At 36.2% G+C, this 22011-nt stretch overlaps 1 protein-coding gene across 1 annotated transcript in view; it reads right to left on the reverse strand.

The window, feature by feature from the left end:
- LOC110462310 (fibronectin type 3 and ankyrin repeat domains 1 protein-like) overlaps window positions 1-22011 on the reverse strand; it is a 66668-nt gene that overhangs the window by 34554 nt on the left and 10103 nt on the right. Inside the window, exon 3 of the mRNA XM_021516231.1 lies at window positions 5218-5389. Within this exon, the coding sequence (XP_021371906.1) occupies window positions 5218-5389 (172 nt within the window). The remainder of the gene's footprint in view (window positions 1-5217; window positions 5390-22011) is intronic.

Genomic DNA, 22011 nt, shown 5'->3' on the forward strand with positions numbered 1-22011 from the left:
AAGGGCTACCAAGTTTGTTCAAATGAATGACCTTGACCAGCTTTCAAGGTCACAGGGGTCAAATGTTTTAAAATCTTCAAACAACTTCTCAATAACCAAAAGGCCCAGGGTACTGAAATTAGGCCTGTAGCATGCTGGGATGAAGGACTACCAAGTTTAATCAAATGAATGACCTTGATCCACTTTCAACCTGATGTCCTTGTTCGACATTCAAGGTCACAGGCGTCATATGTTTAAATCTTTTAATAGGTTCTTATGAATCAAACACTGATATTCTGCCTGTAGCTGTATTTTAGTCCACTTTTAAAATTACAAGTGTGAGATCACTACCAGGTGAGCGATGCATGCCCATTGGGCCTCTTGTCTTAGGCTAGCAAGGACTCTAATAACTATTAAAATATCTTAGGCTAGCAAGGATTCTATTTACTATTAAAATATATGTTAAACTTGTCTTAGGCTAGCAAGGACTATATTTACTATCAAAATATATGCTAAACTTGTCTTAGGCTAGCAAGGATTCTATTTACTATTAAATGCTATTGCTAGCCTAAGACAAGTTTAACGTCTATTTTGATAGTAAATAGAATCCTTGCCAGCCTAAGACAAGTTTATCATATATTTTGATAGTAAATAGAATCCCTGCTAGCCTAAGACAAGTTTAACGTCTATTTTGATAGTAAATAGAATCCTTGTTGGCCCGGATGTTAGCTGTCTCAATGTGGAAGGAACCTATTGGGGAATCAAACCCTGGCTGTCTTTAATGGAGAGTGCATTATCCACTGTGACAGCTGGCCATCCTTTCGCCACCTTTACGAAATGCATTGTATCAAAATGATGACTGTTCTTTCCTGTCCATATAGTTCCCCTTAACTCTGAAACAGCTATCAATGGGCCCAAACAGTTTATACTTTTATTTTTATATCACTGCTTTTAAAGAATTTGGACTTTTTATAAATTTATTTAACCAAACAGCACACTGAAAATGATGAAATTTTGATAATAATTTGTTGGGAAGCGGATCATCATTCGTACATACAGGTGTCATCTCAGATGTAATAGCCTGCTTAAGCCATGTCACCATCAAAACTGTCTACCCACAGAATTAGGTAATATACAGTAACTTCCTAAAGCCCGAGTTAATACCTATATTCGTGAATATTTTTCATGGTATGGATCGATGATATTTAGGACTCCTACGATCTTATCTATTATCTATCTACAGAATTCAGTCCGAGAATACTGAAGTAATTCCACTGAACAATAACTTGTTTATCCAGACCTTAAAACCCCGCTATTTATCGGCTTAGGTGCCAGTGTACATAATTCATCGGATCAACATTACGCAACAGATCTCTAATTAATTTGACATCATGCTGAAATCTAAATCAATTTATCAACCTCAGCATTACACAACTAGAGAATCTATTGTAGACTGGAAACCCCAATACATAACCTAGGATTGTAAACAGTTGCAGTCGTCAATGTAATCTGTGGAACTTTCCGAGATTGTTCCGTGTGTCAATATTTAGTTAGACTGGCTGCAGAAAGTCAGAGTACAGTACAAGAGAAAAGAAAATATCTGTGATACTTAAGACGTTATCAAAACACCAATCTCAATCAAACTTCTCATGTCAATGACCAGGTATGTAATTAGCTGTGGGTGAATACCCCCAATAAACATCACTATTTACATAGGGAGGATTGTAGTGGTAGTATTTACTACTATTTACTCTTCAAGTCCACACTATCTGGAACATTCTGTGACACAGAACATTTCCCAATTATCAGTCCTGGTTGCGAACATAATTATAATTTCCTTAAGTAAAGTTAGGCTTGTAACATTCCTCCCTCTTTTTTCTTGTAACATTCCTCCCTCCTTTTTCTTGTAACATTCCTCCATCCTTTTTCTTGTAACATTCCTACCTCCTTTTTTTTGTGACATTCCTCCCTCCTTTTTCTAAGTCTTCTTCCCCGAAGACACAACTATTTACAACCCAGATTCAGGTATCCCTTGCCAAGCACTCACCCAGTGCAGAAACAAGGGTTGGCAAGCTATCCAATTTCGTAACAGGAGAAAGACACAACCAAACAGACTGGGATTTGAACCCGGAACCCTCCAAACTCTAGACAGACGCTCTACCAATTGAGAAACCTGGTTGCCGATGGTCACCCCAGTTCAGTACCTCTACACTAAATTTGTTGTCACAAATGTGTTTGTTTTCAATGAATAATTAACACAAAACATTTTACAGACACTGATCAGCTTTGTTTGGCACCACATCAATTCTTTCTTCCTTCAAAGTGGTGAAATATACTGAATATAACTTTTAGAAAACAAGTTTGCTTTAAGTAAGTAAAGATATCTGGAGATTAAGTCACAAGATGGGTACTAATATATACTTTTGATGCAGTGACTTGTAAGGGAAATTAAAAAAATATTACCTGTGTTAACTATTTGTTATGTAATATACTCTAATGAAAAACTTTGACCCAAGAAAACATGATCATATTTTTTGTATTTAAACAATCATGTCTACTTATAAACTTTATTTATTTTAAAACAATTATGAAACAAGTTATTTCAACTTATATTAATCATTCTTGTTGGCCCGGATGTTAGCGCGCGCGGGGGGTCTTGTTGTGGGAGGAAACCGGAGTATCCGGAGAAGAGTATCCGGAGAAAAACCATGTGAACGGGCAAGTGACCCCAAACCTTTTCACGTCCGATCGGGGAATCGAACCCCAGCCGCCTTACCATTTCCCTTAATGTCTACTTGATGTAATTGGTATAATTTTTATCATATTCAGGGTTGTATACAAGTCCACTTGTCTAGGCTGAAATCCGGGGCTAGTGGATTCTACGTCAGGACTAGCGAAAGTTTTCAATATTTACTATGAAAACATATATATCATATAGGCTATTTGATTTTTTCTAAAATCTGCCTGGGGGCCAGTACACTTAAATATGAAATTGTATGCCCCAGATTTTCAATGGTAAAGATAAATTCATTATACATCAAAGTAGTTAATAAATTCATAGACAAACTGAATCTAAAATAAAAACCAGCTATATATATATGAACTAAGTACATACAAAGCAATTCAGAGGATATTGTTTTCTTTCGACAGACGTAACTCAAATATTTGCTTTTGAAACAGACCACTGTTGTGACTATATACTTGAAAATATATATCAAAAGTCATGGCTTAAAAACTTATTATAAACTCCGCAAACTCAAGAGATCCTTTCATGTCGGCTGGATTGTGCAACAGAGTGGTTATATATAAATATATCAGACACTTCAGATTTTGGTACTTATGTCCTTAAAAAGTATGTTCTAGATTAAAACCCATTTGCTACACAAGCCAAAATGATAACATTAACATTAGAATTACACTATAATCTCCAGACCGACACTCCTCCAACTTTCAGAGCTAGCTGCCATCCATCCAGTCTCACAGACAGACACAATCCCTCCAGCGCTATCTGTCTTTGAGACTCAGGACACTGTATCTGCCCTCCACACTCTAGATAGATACTAAATCTGCCCTCAAGACTCAGTAGGATATTATAATAATAATAATAATTTGAGGTCCCTTATATGCCGCTTTATCACAATCTAGTTTGTAGGTCGTCTCAAAGCGGTTCAAAAATTATTATCCGTGGTTATAGGGCCTTTGCAACCAGCCAATATCTTTCTAAACTCCCTGGGGAGCATACAGTCGGTGCTGCCATTTCAGCGCTCACAGCTAGCATTCTATAATTCTAGCACTGCCCATTTAACAGCTTAGTAGACTGGAACAAGCGGAGTAGAGTATCTTGTTCAAGGATACGACACAGTGCCGTGCAATGACTCGAACAAGCAACCCTTCGTTCAGGAGGGCGGCGTTCTACCGTTAGACTACCACGCCTCCTACATGACTCTACATGACTCAACTTAACTTTACATCTGCCCACAAGACCCATTAAGACACTATATCTGCCCACAAGACCCATTAATACACTATATCTGCCCACAAGACTCATTGAGACACTACATCTGCCCACAAGACTCATTGAGACACTTTATCTGCCCACAAGACTCATTAGGACACTACATCTGCCTACAAGACTTATTAGACAATGTATCTGCCCACTAGACTCATAAAGACACTATATCTGCCCACAAGACCCATTAAGACACTATATCTGTCCACAAGACTCATTGAGACAATACATCTGTCCACAAGACTCATTGAGACAATATATCTGCCCACAAGACTCATTAAGACAATGTATCTGCCCACAAGACTCATTAAGACAATGTATCTGCCCACAAGACTCATTAATATACTACATCTGCCCACAAGACTCATTAAGACACAATATCTGCCCACAAGACTCATTAAGACACTATATCTGCCCACAAGACTCATTACGACACAACATCTGCCCACAAGACTCATGAAGACACTACATCTGCCCACAAGACTCATGAAAACACTACATCTACCCACAAGACTCATTAAGATATCATATCTGCCCACAAGACTCATTAAAACACTATATCTGCTTTCAAGACTCATTAAGACACTATATCTGCCCACAAGACTCATTAAAACACTACATCTGCTTTCAAGACTCATTAAGACACTATATCTGCCCTCAATACTTATGAAGACACTATATCTGCCCACAAGACTCATTAAGACACTATATCTGCCCACAAGACTCATTAAGACACTATATCTGCCCACAAGACTTATGAAGACACTATATCTGCCCACAAGACTCATTAAGACACTATATCTGCCCACAAGACTCATTAAGACACTATATCTGTCACAAGACTAAACAATACACTGTACCTTCCAACAAGACTTGAGGACAGGCACTTTATCTGCCCTCAAGACTCAATATCTATTTCAAGACTGAAGAAAGATGTTACACCTTCCCTCAAGATTCAAGAAAGGCATGATATCTGCCCTCAAGGCTCAAGAAAGATACAATATCTCCCCTCATTGAGACTCAAGCCAGACATTTTACATAAAGAGCTACACATGAATGTCCTCTAAACTCAAGAAAGCTACCTTCTTTAAAGACTGCAATAGAAAACAGATATTTCTGGTTTGGCTATGTATATAAAGGGCAAACATTCCTTACATGTCTACTTTTGTAACAGAAAACAAAGCTTTTCCTTTCCTGGCCTAATAACTAATGATCTCATCCAGACTTACGTGTAGGCGCCGCACCACTGTCCACCGCGGTCCTTTTCCTGTAAGAAGGACTTGATCTTGCCATCTGCCTTTTTGCAAACACTGTATGCATGAACGAGGGCTTCGTCCCAGTACAGCTCTATAGATTGGTGGGTTACCTTGCCAACCACAGGGGGAGGAGGTTTGGGCACTCCTGTAATAAAGAACAATACAGTTATATCTTTACAGAACCAGCCTGATCAGCCTTGGTGACCGGATAGATTGTTTTCCTATCGGTCTTTAGATATTTATATTACAGTCAAACCTATGTTCAGAGACCACCTTCTGGAAGCCCCCAATGACTGGTCACTTGTTGCAGGTGATTTCTTAACACACACACCCCTGTATATTTAAACTGGTCTTGCACAGTCTTTGATTTGGTAAGGTTCAAATGTGAATTTAGGGTTGATCAATGGATACAGATTCAATTAACATGAAAGTGGCCTCTTATCACAGACGGTCCCTTAACAGAGGTGGTCCCTCAAGCAGGTGTGTCTGTATTTAAACACACTGTTATACTATACCTTTTATTTAGCTTTCATTTCACATACATCAAAATTATAGAAATAGGTCTCACGTAGATGAAGAGAAGCAGTAGAGATGTATATAGTCTACTTAAGGATGGACAGACAAGCTGATTTCAGTATAACTCCTCCTAAATTTACTGCAAGTGTTTGGTTGTAATAACAAATAGACGACACACCTAAGATAATTTATTCTTTGAGCAAGCTTACACTCCTCAGATCAAACAACAGAACTAGTGAGCGGATCCCCGGGTTATATACTGCATCGCTGGAAAAGCTAACTTGCCAGCATTTTAAGGCAGTATTTAAATCCCCTTCATATACCTTAGCTGTTACAAAGCATGTTTTTGTTATTTCCATTACATATGGACAGAAAATAGAGCTCAAGTTTATCTATTAATTCAGAAATTATAATTGCCATGCCATCAGGTCATTACTTTCCAGTATACACATATGTAGTATGATTCGACCTCAAGGGAGTGGGGGTCCAAGGGGAGACAACCATGAAGTGGTAATTACCCTGTATAGAGTAATATTCTTGTTTGATCAGAAAACACTTTATTAGGTGTTTAGTAGTATCATATATCAGTAGGCAAGAGGCCCTGAATTCTCAAAACTGTGTCAATTATAGACCGACCCAACTTTACACTGGAAACATACAGGTACCAAATTTTACAATGTACACAGAACATTCTTAATCAAGCAGAGTGACCTATCAAGTCAAAGTAAAGTAAACAAGGGTTAACAGTCCTGGACTAAATTTCCTTTAAATGCTTAAGTTCTGGTATTGTTACATTTCAACTTGTGATGTTCGAGAATCAATTATTCTGGATGTTAAGTCAACTGTAAGATTTGGAGAACATGATTGAAAAAGTCTTTCTCTGTAATTCCTTAACACTTACATGTTATGATGACAGCCTGGTCAACAGCTGAGCATTTAAGGTATGGTGTCACACCAGTAAGTAAAGGACAGTGGGAAAGTTGAAACCTTAAGTGTGAAGGTCTATTTAAATTTTTCTAAGGCCATCCTTAAAAACTTGTTTGTTTCCTGATCAACTCGCTAAAATAGCACCTGCTCAAACTTCTTTTGGAACTTTTCAAAATCAAATTGAAGCTGATTTTTTTTTGTTAAGTTTTTATAAAGAAATCTGACACAAGTATTTTTAAAATCAGAAAAACCTTCCCTACCTACCTACCAAATGAAAAAGAATTGGATGTGGAAACTGCAAACATTCTTTAATAGATGGCCAAGTATACCCTCTACAATGTTACATGCATTGAAGTTTAGTCCTTTGAAACTGATTGAAAACTTTTTGAATCCCGATGTCAAATTTCAACTTGAACTAGATGACATTAAACCACAGAATTTTCAGCAAGGTCACTGTACACTGTAATGCTCCAAGACTATGGCCCCTTTTTAAGGTCCCTGAGCATTGCCCCTTTTTAATGGTCCCTGATAATGGCTCCTTTGAATGCATGACCACTTTTTAAATCTTTGAGTACATTCTATTATTGCCTTGATCTAAGTGAAAATATCTTTTGTTTAAAATAAACTTTAGACCTGATGAATCCATATTCTATGATGGTCATTGGTCAGTCTCGCATTTTATCATCCAAATCTATAGAGATAAGCTTTGATTGGACAATTGTTTCATCTACTCTACAAACACCTCTACCAAATATCTATAATCTAACTCATTCACCCCTACTTACCTAAACTGGACTTGCCCAGTCTTTGATTAAGTAAGGTTCAAAAGTGACTTCATGTGTGAATGGGTTAAGTGAAAATATTTGGATTGTTAAGTTAACACAGTAACAATAGGAAAATTTATAATGGCTGTGATGTTTACTTGTACCATTTAGCTCTAGTCCAGAATTGAGTACACACTTGATTCTATGTGATGACGTCCAGCACTTAAACCTCTCTCACAACCCACAAAAGTCACTTTCAAAGGATGAAATTAATTTAAAAAGAAAACTTTTTGTTCAATGTGGAAACAATTCATTTCAAAGGAACCAACACCTCCTATATACAAACATGACTCTGGGAAGGAGTTCATTCTACCCTTAACCTGAGGTCAATATTTCACTAGTGATTGGGCAATATATAGGTTTAAAGTCATAATCAAGATTGATATTGAATAATTGGTTTGTAATCGGAAGTAGTAAACCAATAGATGATCCATTACGTAATTGGTTTATAACTTTATGGGACTGAATACCTAAACTAAGTAACATCAACAGACATAGTTAATAACTATACATTAGGTTTTGTTCTTTTATAATGAACGGATTTCAAGCAACTTTATGCAGTTTTGTCAATCATATAGTAAAAATCATAAGAATAAATGACTTTCAATGCATACTAAACATGGTATACATTTGGCACTTTGATTTGAGTAATAAACTGATTAAAGCATTATGGAATTTGTTTTGATAATCGGAATCGGAAAGTTCAAACCAATCAATTTTTCGGTAATAATCTATCAACAACCCATCACTATATTACACACAAGACTGATGTCCAGCATTGTAAGTTTTATATTACAATAAAAACCTCTAATTTGTGCTGGCATTAAATATCAAATTCGGGACATGCAAATAACGATTTGTATGGAGTTATTCATCCTCCAAATAGCTAAAAGTCTTACAAAGTCAATCATGATGGGGCCAGTCAAAGCATTCAAATTAAGACTGGCTAAGGGAAATAACTCAGGTTTGTACATCAATAGAATTTTGCAATGCTGATATATTAGTTGCACAACTTTACTCTATATCTTTTAAACTTCACACATTCCAACAAGTATTTAAACCTGTTTAAAACTTAACTTATGCATAATTTTCAACATTTTTACAAATGCTCAGATTGAGGCCTAATTTAAAGTAGTTTCCCTATTATCATTTGTGTTTTTTTATTTTTTATTTTGACAGATGAGTTTTATTGTCCAAGTATTGAACAGTAAAAATTAGTCAATCATTTACCAAATATTTTTTATCTTTTAGAATTTTCAAAAAATACTCTGACAAAAAACGTATCTTACCCCTCCTTGTCTTTTGCTCTATGCTATCAAATTCAGGGTTCAAATAAATACTAAAATCAAACAACACAAAGTTGTTGGGTTTTTTTCAGAAGTAAAAGAAAATAATTTTAGATAAAGCGTTTATAAGCCCACACTCTGTTTTAAACAATTGTTCCTCGTACCTCGCGCAGTAACTTCAACACACAACAAATTGAAACGTTTATCAGCTCACAGGGCTGGTAGTTCAAACAGAACTAAACTGATACACTTGTGTGTGTGGTTCCTTTTATTCGATATACAAAAGGGTTATTTTTGAGTTCAATTTAATGTCCTTTATTGACAAAATTTGATCATGGTTTGTTTCCTGACTCCGAGAAAATCAATGACATACCTACTGATCTACAGCAATGTTTGTTTTACATGAGCAGAATGTTTGCATTCGGTGTGAATTTCGATTTTTTTTTCATTGAAAAAGTTACTAATGGTTTTTAATGTTATGGCTTGGTTGATTTCGACAATCGTTCATAACTCTACGCAGAGTACAGACTATCAAATAACTCTACCCAAAGTACAGACTATCATCTTTTTAAGTGCACCTCCAACACAGGTACAAATAAATTAATTAAAAAACACCCTTCAATTAAATTCCTCAAATTAAAATCAAATTTGAATTAAAATAAAAATTGTTTTTCTTAAATGTTTACAGTCGTTACATCCATTCACAAACATTTCCTGACAATGAAAGGTTTGTTTTACACTCCATACCCCCTGCAGACCATTTAGAATGGTTCAATACTGGCCAAATACTGTGTCTATTGTTGTGAAAACCAGCATCACTGTCAAATGATTGTGTTTGAGTCATACTGTCCCTTACATAAATACATTACACTTTCAAACTTGTTTAGTGCATTACATTAAAGTCTAGTAAAACACTGATGGCCTGTAGCTGTCAGTATTTTCACAGCTGGTATGGCTACACATACCGTACATGTTCTACTGTAAAGAGAAAATGCACATTATAAACAAGAGGCACAAAGGGCCTTCTCTCCTCACCTGTTATTCAATGTTTTGTAGTTAAATTTTGATTTAATTTTAATGCATCTATTGTACCCTGCAGAAAATGTTTAAATACTCAACCATTGTACAAATTTTGGGTTTATAAGTAATGAATTCGAAAGCAACATGCTTCTTTAGAAAAAGAAATTTAAAAGACAGATACTGTATCCCATATGCTCAGTGGCACTCTATGCCATATGAGGTTGAACAAAAATATTATCAATCCAGAAAACAATTGGTACCGTAAAAACAAAATACAGAAACGTTTCAGTGATTAGAAAGGAAAACAGCTGTTTTGCACATTCAAACAGAGAACTTGTCTTTTATATTTTTTATTTTACCATTAATAAAACAGCTCATTGTATGGTGTAGCTTTGGAAATTACCAAATTTACATTTTATTTGTACTTTGAGATTGAATCGAGATAAGCATTAAGAACTCTGATACAATTTTATTTTTGAAAATTCAACGGGTAAGTATTTGCAGAAATACCTGATGAATTCATAATCTGAGCAGGAATGTCAGTTCCTGTTTGTGTAATCAGTGTTATAATTTCATTTACAGTAAAACTTTTTTTCACTAAATGTTCGTAGCTTGGACAAACTGATCAAACATGAAAATTTTCACTAATATATATGTATTTGTTTATTCAAAATACTGTAAAAATGTTGAAAAAAAATCAAAAAAACATCAGAAGGAAATAACATGATTTCATGAAAGATGTATGCATACATATCGCATAGCAACATGCTAATTTTGGTAAACACAGTACCTGGACTATTTTTTCACAAGCCATTATCTGTGAGAGTGATAAAATGTTTACCTGCAATTAAAATACTGTCATTTAAAATTTGAAAAGAAAATTTAATAACTGCATAAGCTTGGAAATGACATTCTTTAAATTTTGAAACATTACCTTTCCAGATTTATGTAATTTCCATTAGCACCAAAGAGTCATTACAGATTTTCACACAAACTATTAAGATAACATTGACAATTGTATTTTAGTAATTAGGTTTTACCAATTTGTAATGACTAGTAGCATTATTTTTCAAATTACAGCTCATGGTAAAAGAATTCCATTAAGATGAAGGTGGCCTCTTATCACAGACGGTCCCTTTACATATTTCGAAAAATTCAAAAAAAAATAAAAAATTTCAGGCTTGAAGCAAGCAGAATTTACACCACTAGCTAGCTGTTAGTGTTTTTTGTCACCGACTGTCTTATGATAGTGATAAAAATGGTGGAGGGACACAATTTGTTTTTAAGTTTTAAGGTATTAATTAAGTGGATTTTGGTATTATTATTTGTAATGCAGAACTCATATTGCAAAATTTTGTTTTGTCCTGAGGAGACTAAAGGGGCCAAAATGGATTTTCTCTCCCCCTATTACATCACTTGCGACATTCATGTTGTCTTTATTCTCAGCTAGCTATAGGCACAAGTACACTGGATAAGCCAGTTTGGAAAATTCTCCCTGGGAATATGTTTGACAATCACATCAACTTTACACCATCTAACACAACCTATGTTCTGTTATCTCAATAAAAGCCATCTTCACCCAATCTTAACCACCCTGGGTGCTAATTACGGTCAGTACGCTAAAAAGTATTAAACATGGCTTTTAGGTGTCATGATGTTGCGTGTCCAAGTTCTGGTATTTCAGGGAGGCGGGCCAGTCATCAGCAGACGCCAACGTTATATGACCTCGACTGTTATGAGGTCATATAACAAACACAAAACGTTTGGCATGGCCTTTTTGGCATGGCCTTATAACTCGTTGACCCACAATTTATAATTACCTTAGGACTTTTCCCACTTGGTAAGATAAAAGGTACATATATGGGTATGAAGTCTATTACCCACGATCAAAATATAGCCTGGTTATCAGTTCCATTATTTAAAGTCAGGTCAACCATAAAATAAACCCTCAGATGTCCTCAACGATTTGGTAATTTGTAAGGTCAGCACCCTCTATTGTTGTCTACTCAGCTCTCATAACTTAAAGACAATCAACACAAAGCATTCAGAATAAACAAAATATTTACAATAAAGTAAATCGTGAGCCAACAAGTGAAAGCCTCATCAAGACAAATGATAATAAAATATCTTTCTTCTTTTCCCTGTCTTCTGAAAATTTGCCATAAGCTCAAAATTGTTGCCATATTTTACAGATTTAAAACATTGAAATACTTAATGATTTTCTTCTGAGATATAGGGAGGGTGGTCAAGTGGACCAGTGGTTTGTACACTTGCCTTTCACTAAAATCGATGGGGTTTGATTCACCACTCAGATGTATAAAGGTCTCTGGGTACTCCGGTTTCCACCCATATTAACCCTTTCACCTCTAGGTAACTTGAGTCGACTCTACCATGCATTTTAATGGGGATGAGTCCATTATGGTCTACAGTGGTGAAAGGGTTTAGACTTCCTTTATGCTCCAATCAATGTCAACAAGACCGCTTCATGAGTTATAACTTGTTTTATAATTGTTAAAAAATGAACAAAAAACATTAATATAATATAAATTTTATATATACCCACAAAAGAATATTGAAATAAATAAAATTTCACATAATACAATTGTTCTGTGCATAAATAATCATTTAACGAGGTAAATGATCAGAATTTAAAATATATCCTATATAATCTTGGATAAAATCAGAATATTAAAGTCCAAATTTGAATCTTGTCTAATTTTTCAGTCCCATATAAAATAGTGATACTTTATATATGTACCTCTATATATATATCTGTATTTATTAATACAGATTATTTTTTTCAGATTATAACATTTCAGAAAGGAATATCTACTTATCAACATTCGAAATATGTGCTTCAGTGTAACTTTGTTCCTGATCCAGCGTTTACAAAAAAATTGACTACCACAGATGCGTGCAGGTGAATTTTATTTCTACCAAGCGTTTTGGTATCTACTCTGAACATCAGAGTGGAGTGTCTCATTTTCAGTGACAACCAATGCTACCTTTTAATACATAAACTACAGACCCAATCTGCTGTGGCTAGAAAATCTAGTTATGTGCCAATGATATAATAATTTTGTCGATATAATGAAAAATATTGATCAACATGAATATTTCAGTTGCAAGGTCTAAATATTTCAGCACCTGAATGCACTGTATCGAAGATGTGTTCATCCAGTCAGATGTTTTGCTATTTTCAAAATAGATATTCAGAAGAAAATTGCATGCCACAATATTTTTTAGTGAAATTTTATTTTCCAGTTGATTTCGACTGCGAGAAAGTCGATGAACTTATTGATACTAAAGTGTTTGGGTCATCAGTGCAAACAAGATACTTGGAGCAGAGTAATAACACCAAAATGTTTGCTTCTTAGGGTAGTCTCATGTTAATGGAGGAGGGAGGAAAGCTTCAAAATGACCCTGATTAAACTTCATTTATATCTCTCTTAATGCAATTTCTTCAGATACTTATAGAGGAAGTTGCAGTGGAAATGTTAATATATTAATTTAATGGCATCGTGATTTCTCTGTAAAAGGCAAAAAATTACTGAATTTTTCTTTTCTTTTATTCTTATGACAAAATTTTGTAATTGTACATAGTTAGGTTAATCATATGATGAAGTTTTTTTTATTCATATCCATGGTAGTGGGATATCATTTGAGATCTAACATCTGATGCCATCGACCCAGATGTCAGACAATATAGACAAAGCATGATGTTTCAAGACTTCAATACATTCCACATAATCCTTGACCCCTACTCCTCAACCATACAAATAGTATATTGTCCAGGGGCTTAAAGGTCAACAATTAGACCTCATATACATTCAAACAGATGATCAATCCTGAATCTTATATGTTCCAACAAGCTTAAATCCTACTGCTTCTGGGTCTATTATTTTTATTTTCTCATGCCATCGTTCTTAACATGAAAATAATATCTCAGGGAATCGTAATGGACAATTCAAGCTTGACAATACTGGAGATTTGGGCACCTGTTACCACAAAATTCTAGAGTAGGTCGAGTTTACTCTGTTTGTAAACAATTTATGTTACCTTTTGTGTTCAATTTAATGCTTTATGTCAGCACAGGTAAATAGATATGCAACGTACATAAAGGAGATGTCTAGTTTAGGAATTAAAAATCTGGGCCCGTATCAAAGATTTATATGAATACAATTCAGACACGACCTTGATCCATCAAATGTAAACACACAAAACGTAGCCCTGAGAAAAGCTAAACGCTTCGTTCAACATTTACAACCAATCAGACAGAAATCCTACCAATGGCTCAGAGTCACGAAGATATATGGTACTAGAATTATATTATGCAGAAAAATTTGGGCATTATACAACATATTCCATGTACAAACATTGACACTCGGCCCATACAGGTATCATCCTAAAGAATTAGTTCGGGATCGAGCACATTAATGTTGGTAAATTCCCTCAAGTTTTGATACAAAGAATTATTTCTCAAATGTTTCACACAGCAGGGCTGGACAATAAGGGTAGTCCTTTAGTCTGAGACTAGTGAAATCTCCAGCTGGACTAGTGCATGCAGGGCTAGACAATAAGGGTAGCCTGATAGTCTGAGCCTAGTGAAATCTCCAGCTGGACTACTGCAAGGCTAGACAATAAGGGTATCCTGATAGTCTGAGACTAGTGAAATCTCCGACTGGACTACTGCAGGGCTAGACAATAAGGATAGTCAAATAGTCTGAGACTAGTGAAATCTCCAGCTGCACTACTGGAGGGCTAGACAATAAGGGTAGCCCGATAGACTGAGACGAGTGAAACCTCCAGCTGGACTACTGCAGGGCTAGACAATAAGGGAAGCCTGATAGACTGAGACCAGTGAAATCTCCAGCTGGACTCCTGCAGGGCAAGACAATAAGGGTAGCCTGATAGTCTGAGACTAGTGAAATATCCAGCTGGACTACTGCAGGGCAAGACAATAAGTGGGAGCCCGATAGTCTGAGACTAGTGAAACCTCCAGCTGGACTACTGCAGGGCTAAACAATAAGGGGAGCCCGATAGTCTGAGACTAGTGAAACCTCCAGCTGGACTACTGCAGGGCTAGACAATAAGCGAAGCCTGATAGACTGAGACTAGTGAAATCTCCAGCTGGACTCCTGCAGGGCTAGACAATAAGGGTAGCCTGATAGTCTGTGACTAGTGAAATCTCCAGCTGGACTACTGCAAGGCTAGACAATAAGGGTATCCTGATAGTCTGAGACTAGTGAAATCTCCGACTGGACTACTGCAAGGCTAGACAATAAGGGTATCCTGATAGTCTGAGACTAGTGAAATCTCCGACTGGACTACTGCAGGGCTAGACAATAAGGGAAGCCCGATAATCTGAGACTGGTGAAATCTCCAGCTGGACTACTGCAGGGCAAGACAATAAGGGGAGCCCGATAGTCTGAGACTAGTGAAACCTCCAGCTGGACTACTGCAGGGCTAAACAATAAGGGGAGCCCGATAGTCTGAGACTAGTGAAATATCCAGCTGGACTACTGCAGGGCTAGACAATAAGCGAAGCCTGATAGACTGAGACTAGTGAAATCTCCAGCTGGACTCCTGCAGGGCAAGACAATAAGGGTAGCCTGATAGTCTGAGACTAATGAAATCTCCAGCTGGACTACTGCAGGGCAAGACAATAAGGGGAGCCCGATAGTCTGAGACTAGTGAAACCTCCAGCTGGACTACTGCAGGGCTAAACAATAAGGGGAGCCCGATAGTCTGAGACTAGTGAAAACTCCAGCAGGACTACTGCAGGGCTAGACAATAAGGGTCGCCCGATAGTCTGAGACTAGTGAAATCTCCAGCTGTACTACTGCAGGGCTAGACAATAAGGGTAGTCCGATAGGTCTGAGACTAGTGAAATCTCCAGCTGGATTACTGCAGGGCTAGACAATAAGGGGAGCCCAATAGTCTGAGACTAGTGAAATCTCCGACTGGACTACTGCAAGGCTAGACAATAAGGATAGCCCGATAGTCTGAGACTAGTGAAATCTCCAGCTGGATTACTGCAGGGCTAGACAATAAGGGGAGCCCAATAGTCTGAGACTAGTGAAACTTCCAGCTGGACTACTGCAGGGCTAGACAATAAGGGGAGCCCGATAGTCGGAGACTAGTGAAATCTCCAGCTGGACTACTGCAGCGCTAGACAATAAGGGTAGCCCGATAGACTGAGACGAGTGAAACCTCCAGCTGGACTACTGCAGGGCTAAACAATAAGGGGAGCCCGATAGTCTGAGACTAGTGAAATATCCAGCTGGACTACTGCAGGGCTAGACAATAAGGGCAGCCTGATAGTCTGATACTAGTGAAATCTCCAGCTGGACTACTGCAGGGCTAGACAATAAGGGTCGCCCAATAGTCTAAGACTAGTGAAATCTCCAGCTGGACTACTGCAGGGCTAGACAATAAGGGGAGCCTGATAGTCTGAGACTAGTGAAATCTCCAGCTGGACTACTGCAGGGCTAGACAATAAGGATAGTCAAATAGTCTGAGACTAGTGAAATCTCCAGCTGGACTACTGCAGGGCTAGACAATAAGGGTAGCCCGATAGTTAGAGACTAGTGAAATCTCCAGCTGGACTACTGCAGGGCTAGACAATAAGGGTAGCCCGATAGTCTGAGACTAGTGAAATCTCCAGCTGGACTAGTGGTTCTAAACACCACTAGCCCGATTGATTGTCAAAATTTATATTACTTATCAGTTTGAAAATGAAACCATATATAAACTTGAAAAGATCTGTAAGACACGAACACATGGTACCTTTCATTGTACAACAGTGACTTTGGGACCCTGAAATACAAACTCATCAATAATATTGAGGCAAGTTATCTTGCTGAAAAACCAAATTGTGGACAAATGGACGGAAAAACGGAGGCTCCCGATACCATAATACATCCTACAAAAAATGTTGACAGGCACTTAAAAAAAATCAACGGTTATAACATATAAAAATTTGTTTCAAAACTTGAAGAACTCTACCGTAAACAATATAGGCAGAAAAAAGATAAATGTGTCATGCAGGATTCCTGACAATTGTTGGTGATCTACAGGTGCTATGACCTACAGGTAATGAGGCCCATGATTTATATTTCCCAGGTAGGAATGCATGGTGCACTCTTTAATCTTCGATATCGCACAACAAAGACATGAAATCAGTCAGAAAGTTGCAGCCGTCACAAAAAACAGCACTGATCAAAAGACAAAATCCTAAAATGATTCTCTACATTTACATTTTCTATAAATGTGCCATTTATTGTTGGCCTTTTTCCATTTCTTCAACAATAAACGAATGATTGTGTGGTACAGGTCATCTCAGCCTTGATCTTAGAACTCCAACACAACGTCTTCTTTAAACTGTGAAATGGCTTTTGTTGGCTTATAATATTTTCTAAAATATCTTTGATGTATACATACTATGTATACTTAAACCCTGTCACTGCGAGACAGACACAACAGAAAAATAAAAACCAAATAGTGCGAGCAGACAGGATATATGAAAATTCACATACATTGAAACTTACAGCTTTATATTCAGATCCCATAGGGGAGAAAATCTTTTAGTCAAGACATCGAAAAATCTACTCAACATACATATGTATGTGTCCGATTTGATAGGAATATTGTCAACAACTCCATAAAAAAAAATAGAATCCTTCATGTTATTTCAGATTATTTCTTCAGTCTCCACCTCTAAAACCAAAAGTAGTGTGATGAGTTCTCCATTCCAGCAATTTTTTTAGCCAACCATGCAAATTCCTTCCCTCCATCACCCTGAATCCCCCCATCTCCTCTGTCCCAGTAGTTTTTGTAAAAAAAAACATGCAAATATGGAATTATGGAAACGTTTTAACAAACAAACCTATTGATCATGAGACAGGTCGACCATGGGATATGTGGACATACTGACAAAGCCAATCACCACCTACCCAGGTCAATATATCAATTAGCCTGGCCGTCTACAGCTAGCTAGGATAATATTGATAGAGTACCACTGCCTGTACTACAGCTAGACACTGAGATGTATAAATAGGTATCGAACAACATACATTGAATGCCTAATGTCGCTTTATATTGATATGAATATATGACATTTGGACCCCCTTTGCATTAGACAATACATGACGAAGCTCAATGTTTACAGAGATACCTTTTTATATATTTATATGTATACCATTTTTAAACAGTCACTAACATGAGTAAACACAGACACCATATATTTGATCAAATAAGCAAACACTCTGATACTGGTTCAAATGTCTTAAAGTTTAAGGTTATATGCTACTTTACACATCTGTGCTAAAGTTGTCTCCCTTAGTTTTTTTAAAATTTGTCTAGTACATTATAGGCCTAATGCTGGCTTGAGAAGTTTTTAAAAGTGCTATAAAAAAAATAGTCTTGGAATCTAAATCATAGCATTATTCATGAAACAATTATTCATAGGTTTAATAAGTTTTTGGAAAGGAGATTATGTCACAATTTCCTTCTTTTTTTTGCAGGAAATTGATAAATGCAGACTACCCTGTTTTAAATAACGCCTTATACAATATGCCAAGTAGCAAAATGAATACAATATATGAATATTAAAATAAGCAATTTTCAGGTGTATGTATTTAAATCAATTCACAGTGAATAATCAGTAGATGCATTATGTGTTCTGTGCAACCATGATTCAGGAAGTTAATTATGGGTCTTAGAGTACAAGCAATAATCACTACAGCAATACCTGTCACTACATGAGTTTGGTTTTAATAGTGCTCCAGTGATTATATGCTATGGTGACAGGAACACAGTAATACGTAATATAAGACTAGCAGTACTACACAGAAACTCTACCAGCGAGCTAGAAATAGTGACTTTCGCCCCTTCAGTGAAAAAATCCCTATTCTTCCTTTGTTAATTCCACCCTTTACATGTAATAACACTTGTAAAGTATGCAGTAAACTAATACTATATGTAACAATAAGTTCACTACCATAATGAAGGGCGAAAATGGCCAAGGTACTGTATATAGTATTTGATAACTAATTAACATTGTGCAAGCGGGAATATTTCATTTGTTTTTTCACCATGATTGTAATCATATCTCCCGCATTTAGACTAAATCTTAATTGTTGTTGCAGAAAAAGACATTCCTTAAGGATCCCTGTACCACTGTCAAAGATTGTAAATATGCATTGGAAATTGTTTTTTCTGACATGACTATAAATTTGTTCAATTATTTCTATAAGGAAGATCATTCCTGGTGGGACTTTTATGAAGTCAAAATAATAACGATGAAATGAACAAAAAATAATCAATACCAGCCAGTATACTGAGTGTAAATGCTCAGATGAGCTAGACCAGGATTCGAAACCCTAGACTTCAGATTGCTATATGATAATATAATCACTTCAACTGACTGAGCTAATGACTGTGTCACAGTTATATCCAAAACAAAATTAAGGGGAGGTAACTGTATATACGAAAAAAAAGTCAGAGTGCAGTACGTGGGACAGGGATCCTTAAATAATATACCCTTTCCGTTAAATCTGTATACTCATTCATTTGAGATGGTCAATCAAAATAATTTGCGACAGTAAAACCACGATATGACGTCCACAAATTTCTCATATGAAGTTCGGATGGCGATTGTTAATGACGTCGATGGCCCCAACTGACCCTGACAATTGTCATAAAATTGATTTTTCTTGATGTCATGAACAATAGCGTGACTCCTCAAGGTCAACGTTATTCCACCACACTTTGAGTATTTCAGACTTCTCCGACCCACAGCAGAGAGACCCAGAATTTGAAGAAAACACTCTAAAATATCTTAAAATCATTGTTTCTTTTTGTGGTTTAGGTTGAGAATTGGGATAACCCTACTATCTTATTTGCGGCCGTAAATCGTGATTATACTGTCGCAAATGGAGTTTTACTGGTGACACAGAGAGTGCATTATCCCCTAATTTGTAAACCCCATATAGAACATAAAACCCACAAAAAAATTAAGTCAATTAGTGAACATTTTGTTGAATCTGTTTCAATCCATTAAAAACTACATTGGTTTAAACAGGATGTTCCAATAAGGATTTTATTAACTAGAGTTACTAGTTGTATTGCATAATACTGGCTTCCAGCAAACTTTTTCTTTTAAATTAATTCTATATCATGGTATTTGTTGATGAGAAAATGTATTTTCTAAGTTAATGTTTATAGTATTGAATATGCTTCAAATAGCATTTCCACAAGAGGAAAAACTAATGGACCAGAAGAGAATCGATGTTTTTATTCTAATTATAAGATGGATAGTCAAGCAGGACATGGAGAAATTTAAATATCTGTTTTATTGAAATTAATAATACTGGAATACCGGATGTTTTCTTGGAAACTGATGTTGAAAATTATTTTACTTGCGTCAACATACAGGATGTGGACATGTCTTTTAAAGATCATTTATGCATCTACATGTAATTTAATTATCTCAGAAATACCAGGACCTTTTAAGGTCAGCTAGAGAAATATGTTTCCAATGAAACCCAAACCCTGCGTCCAAAAAAACATTTTTTTCACTGCACCCAATAGCCAGTAAAATTATTTACCTGTGTCAATAAACAAGATCATTTATGCATCTACACCTCAGAAATACCAGGACCTTTTAAGGCCAGCTAAAGAAATATCTGTTTTCAATGAAACCTCAACCCTGCGTCCAAAAAAACATTTTTTTCACTGCACCCAATAGCCAGTAAAATTATTTACTTGCGTCAATAAACAAGATCATTTATGCATCTACATGTAATATAATTATCTCAGAAATACCAGGACCTTTTAAGGGCAGCTAGAGAAATATCTGTTTCCAATGAAACCCCAACCCTGCGTCCAAAAAAACATTTTTTTCACTGCACCCAATAGACAGTAAAAGTAGAATATAACACACACCCCACTCCCTTGTTTTTGTTGTCAACTTACTACCAAAATAATAGTTTACATAATTCTCCTTCAGTGTGTAGCCAAACCCCTTTGAAATTTAATTTTCACTAGACAAATTATTGAAGAATAACAATATTTTACTACACTTGTATGTAGATTATGAGCAACCCTTTTCCACTTCAGGATCTAGCAGGATCTAGCCATCACATATATGGTATACCCCAAACTTTTGTCCAGTGAAACATACATCTTCGTCCAAACATATATATTCCCTCAAATTCTATATGCATTGTAAATTGTGTATCTATATATGCATGGTCATACTGAACAAAACATAAAAATTTAAACTACCAAAAACATTTCTTTGACAGAACATAATCTAAAGATTCCAAGAGGATCTGCTTTAGATATTCATCTTCTCCATCATGTTTTTACAAGCGTTATTACTTGTGTCTCCCTCCTGACACTATCCCAATTCCCATTTTCCAAAACGTGGTATACCGCTGTAAAATATCAAGAACAGATCTAGGCCTGGGCCCCCATTTGAGATTTTTATGTTTTTAATTTAAACTGCAGATTTGTTATTTTTAGATCCTTGTTAAGACCTGCATCTATTGCATCATAACAGTGCAATTATGTTTAACTATCAACCAGAACATCAATACGTAGGATCATCCAGCACAAAATCCTACAAAACCAAAAACACAAGGAAACATTGAATTATTTTAATTTGCCCTAATCACCGTTTAAGGACAGGCCACATTGCCCGTTACCCACACATACTTCATCTCAGTGTCCTACCAGATCAGCCGATACAGGGGTAACCTTATAAATACCCAATCAAACTATACACAGTCTTTAAATTACTCATTTCTACATCCTGATACCAAAAATAAACATAATGAAATTTAAGTGGATACAAATATTTATTCATGGACCTGGTCGGGTTGAAACATGACCTACGCTATTTGACATGGAGATATGGACCCCCTATATGGATATTAGGTGTGACTAGTAATTTTATGGGGTACTTGGTGTATAGAAACTATCCTATAATGGGATAGGACTTTAAACTTATTCCTGTTACTATACATCTATAGTCACTTAAGGACTTATCCACATTGTGACAAGTCGGTAATGTCTTGATTGGTTGGACATTCTGTTATTGATAAATTTGCTGTCTCATGATAAACATTCCAGTCTTCTCAATGGAGAAAGTTCAATTTTTCTTGATTCTTGCTATCCTGAATACCTGG

Source organism: Mizuhopecten yessoensis, unplaced genomic scaffold (assembly GCF_002113885.1).
Source record: "Mizuhopecten yessoensis strain PY_sf001 unplaced genomic scaffold, ASM211388v2 scaffold10771, whole genome shotgun sequence".
NCBI classification, from domain to species: Eukaryota; Metazoa; Mollusca; class Bivalvia; order Pectinida; family Pectinidae; genus Mizuhopecten; species Mizuhopecten yessoensis.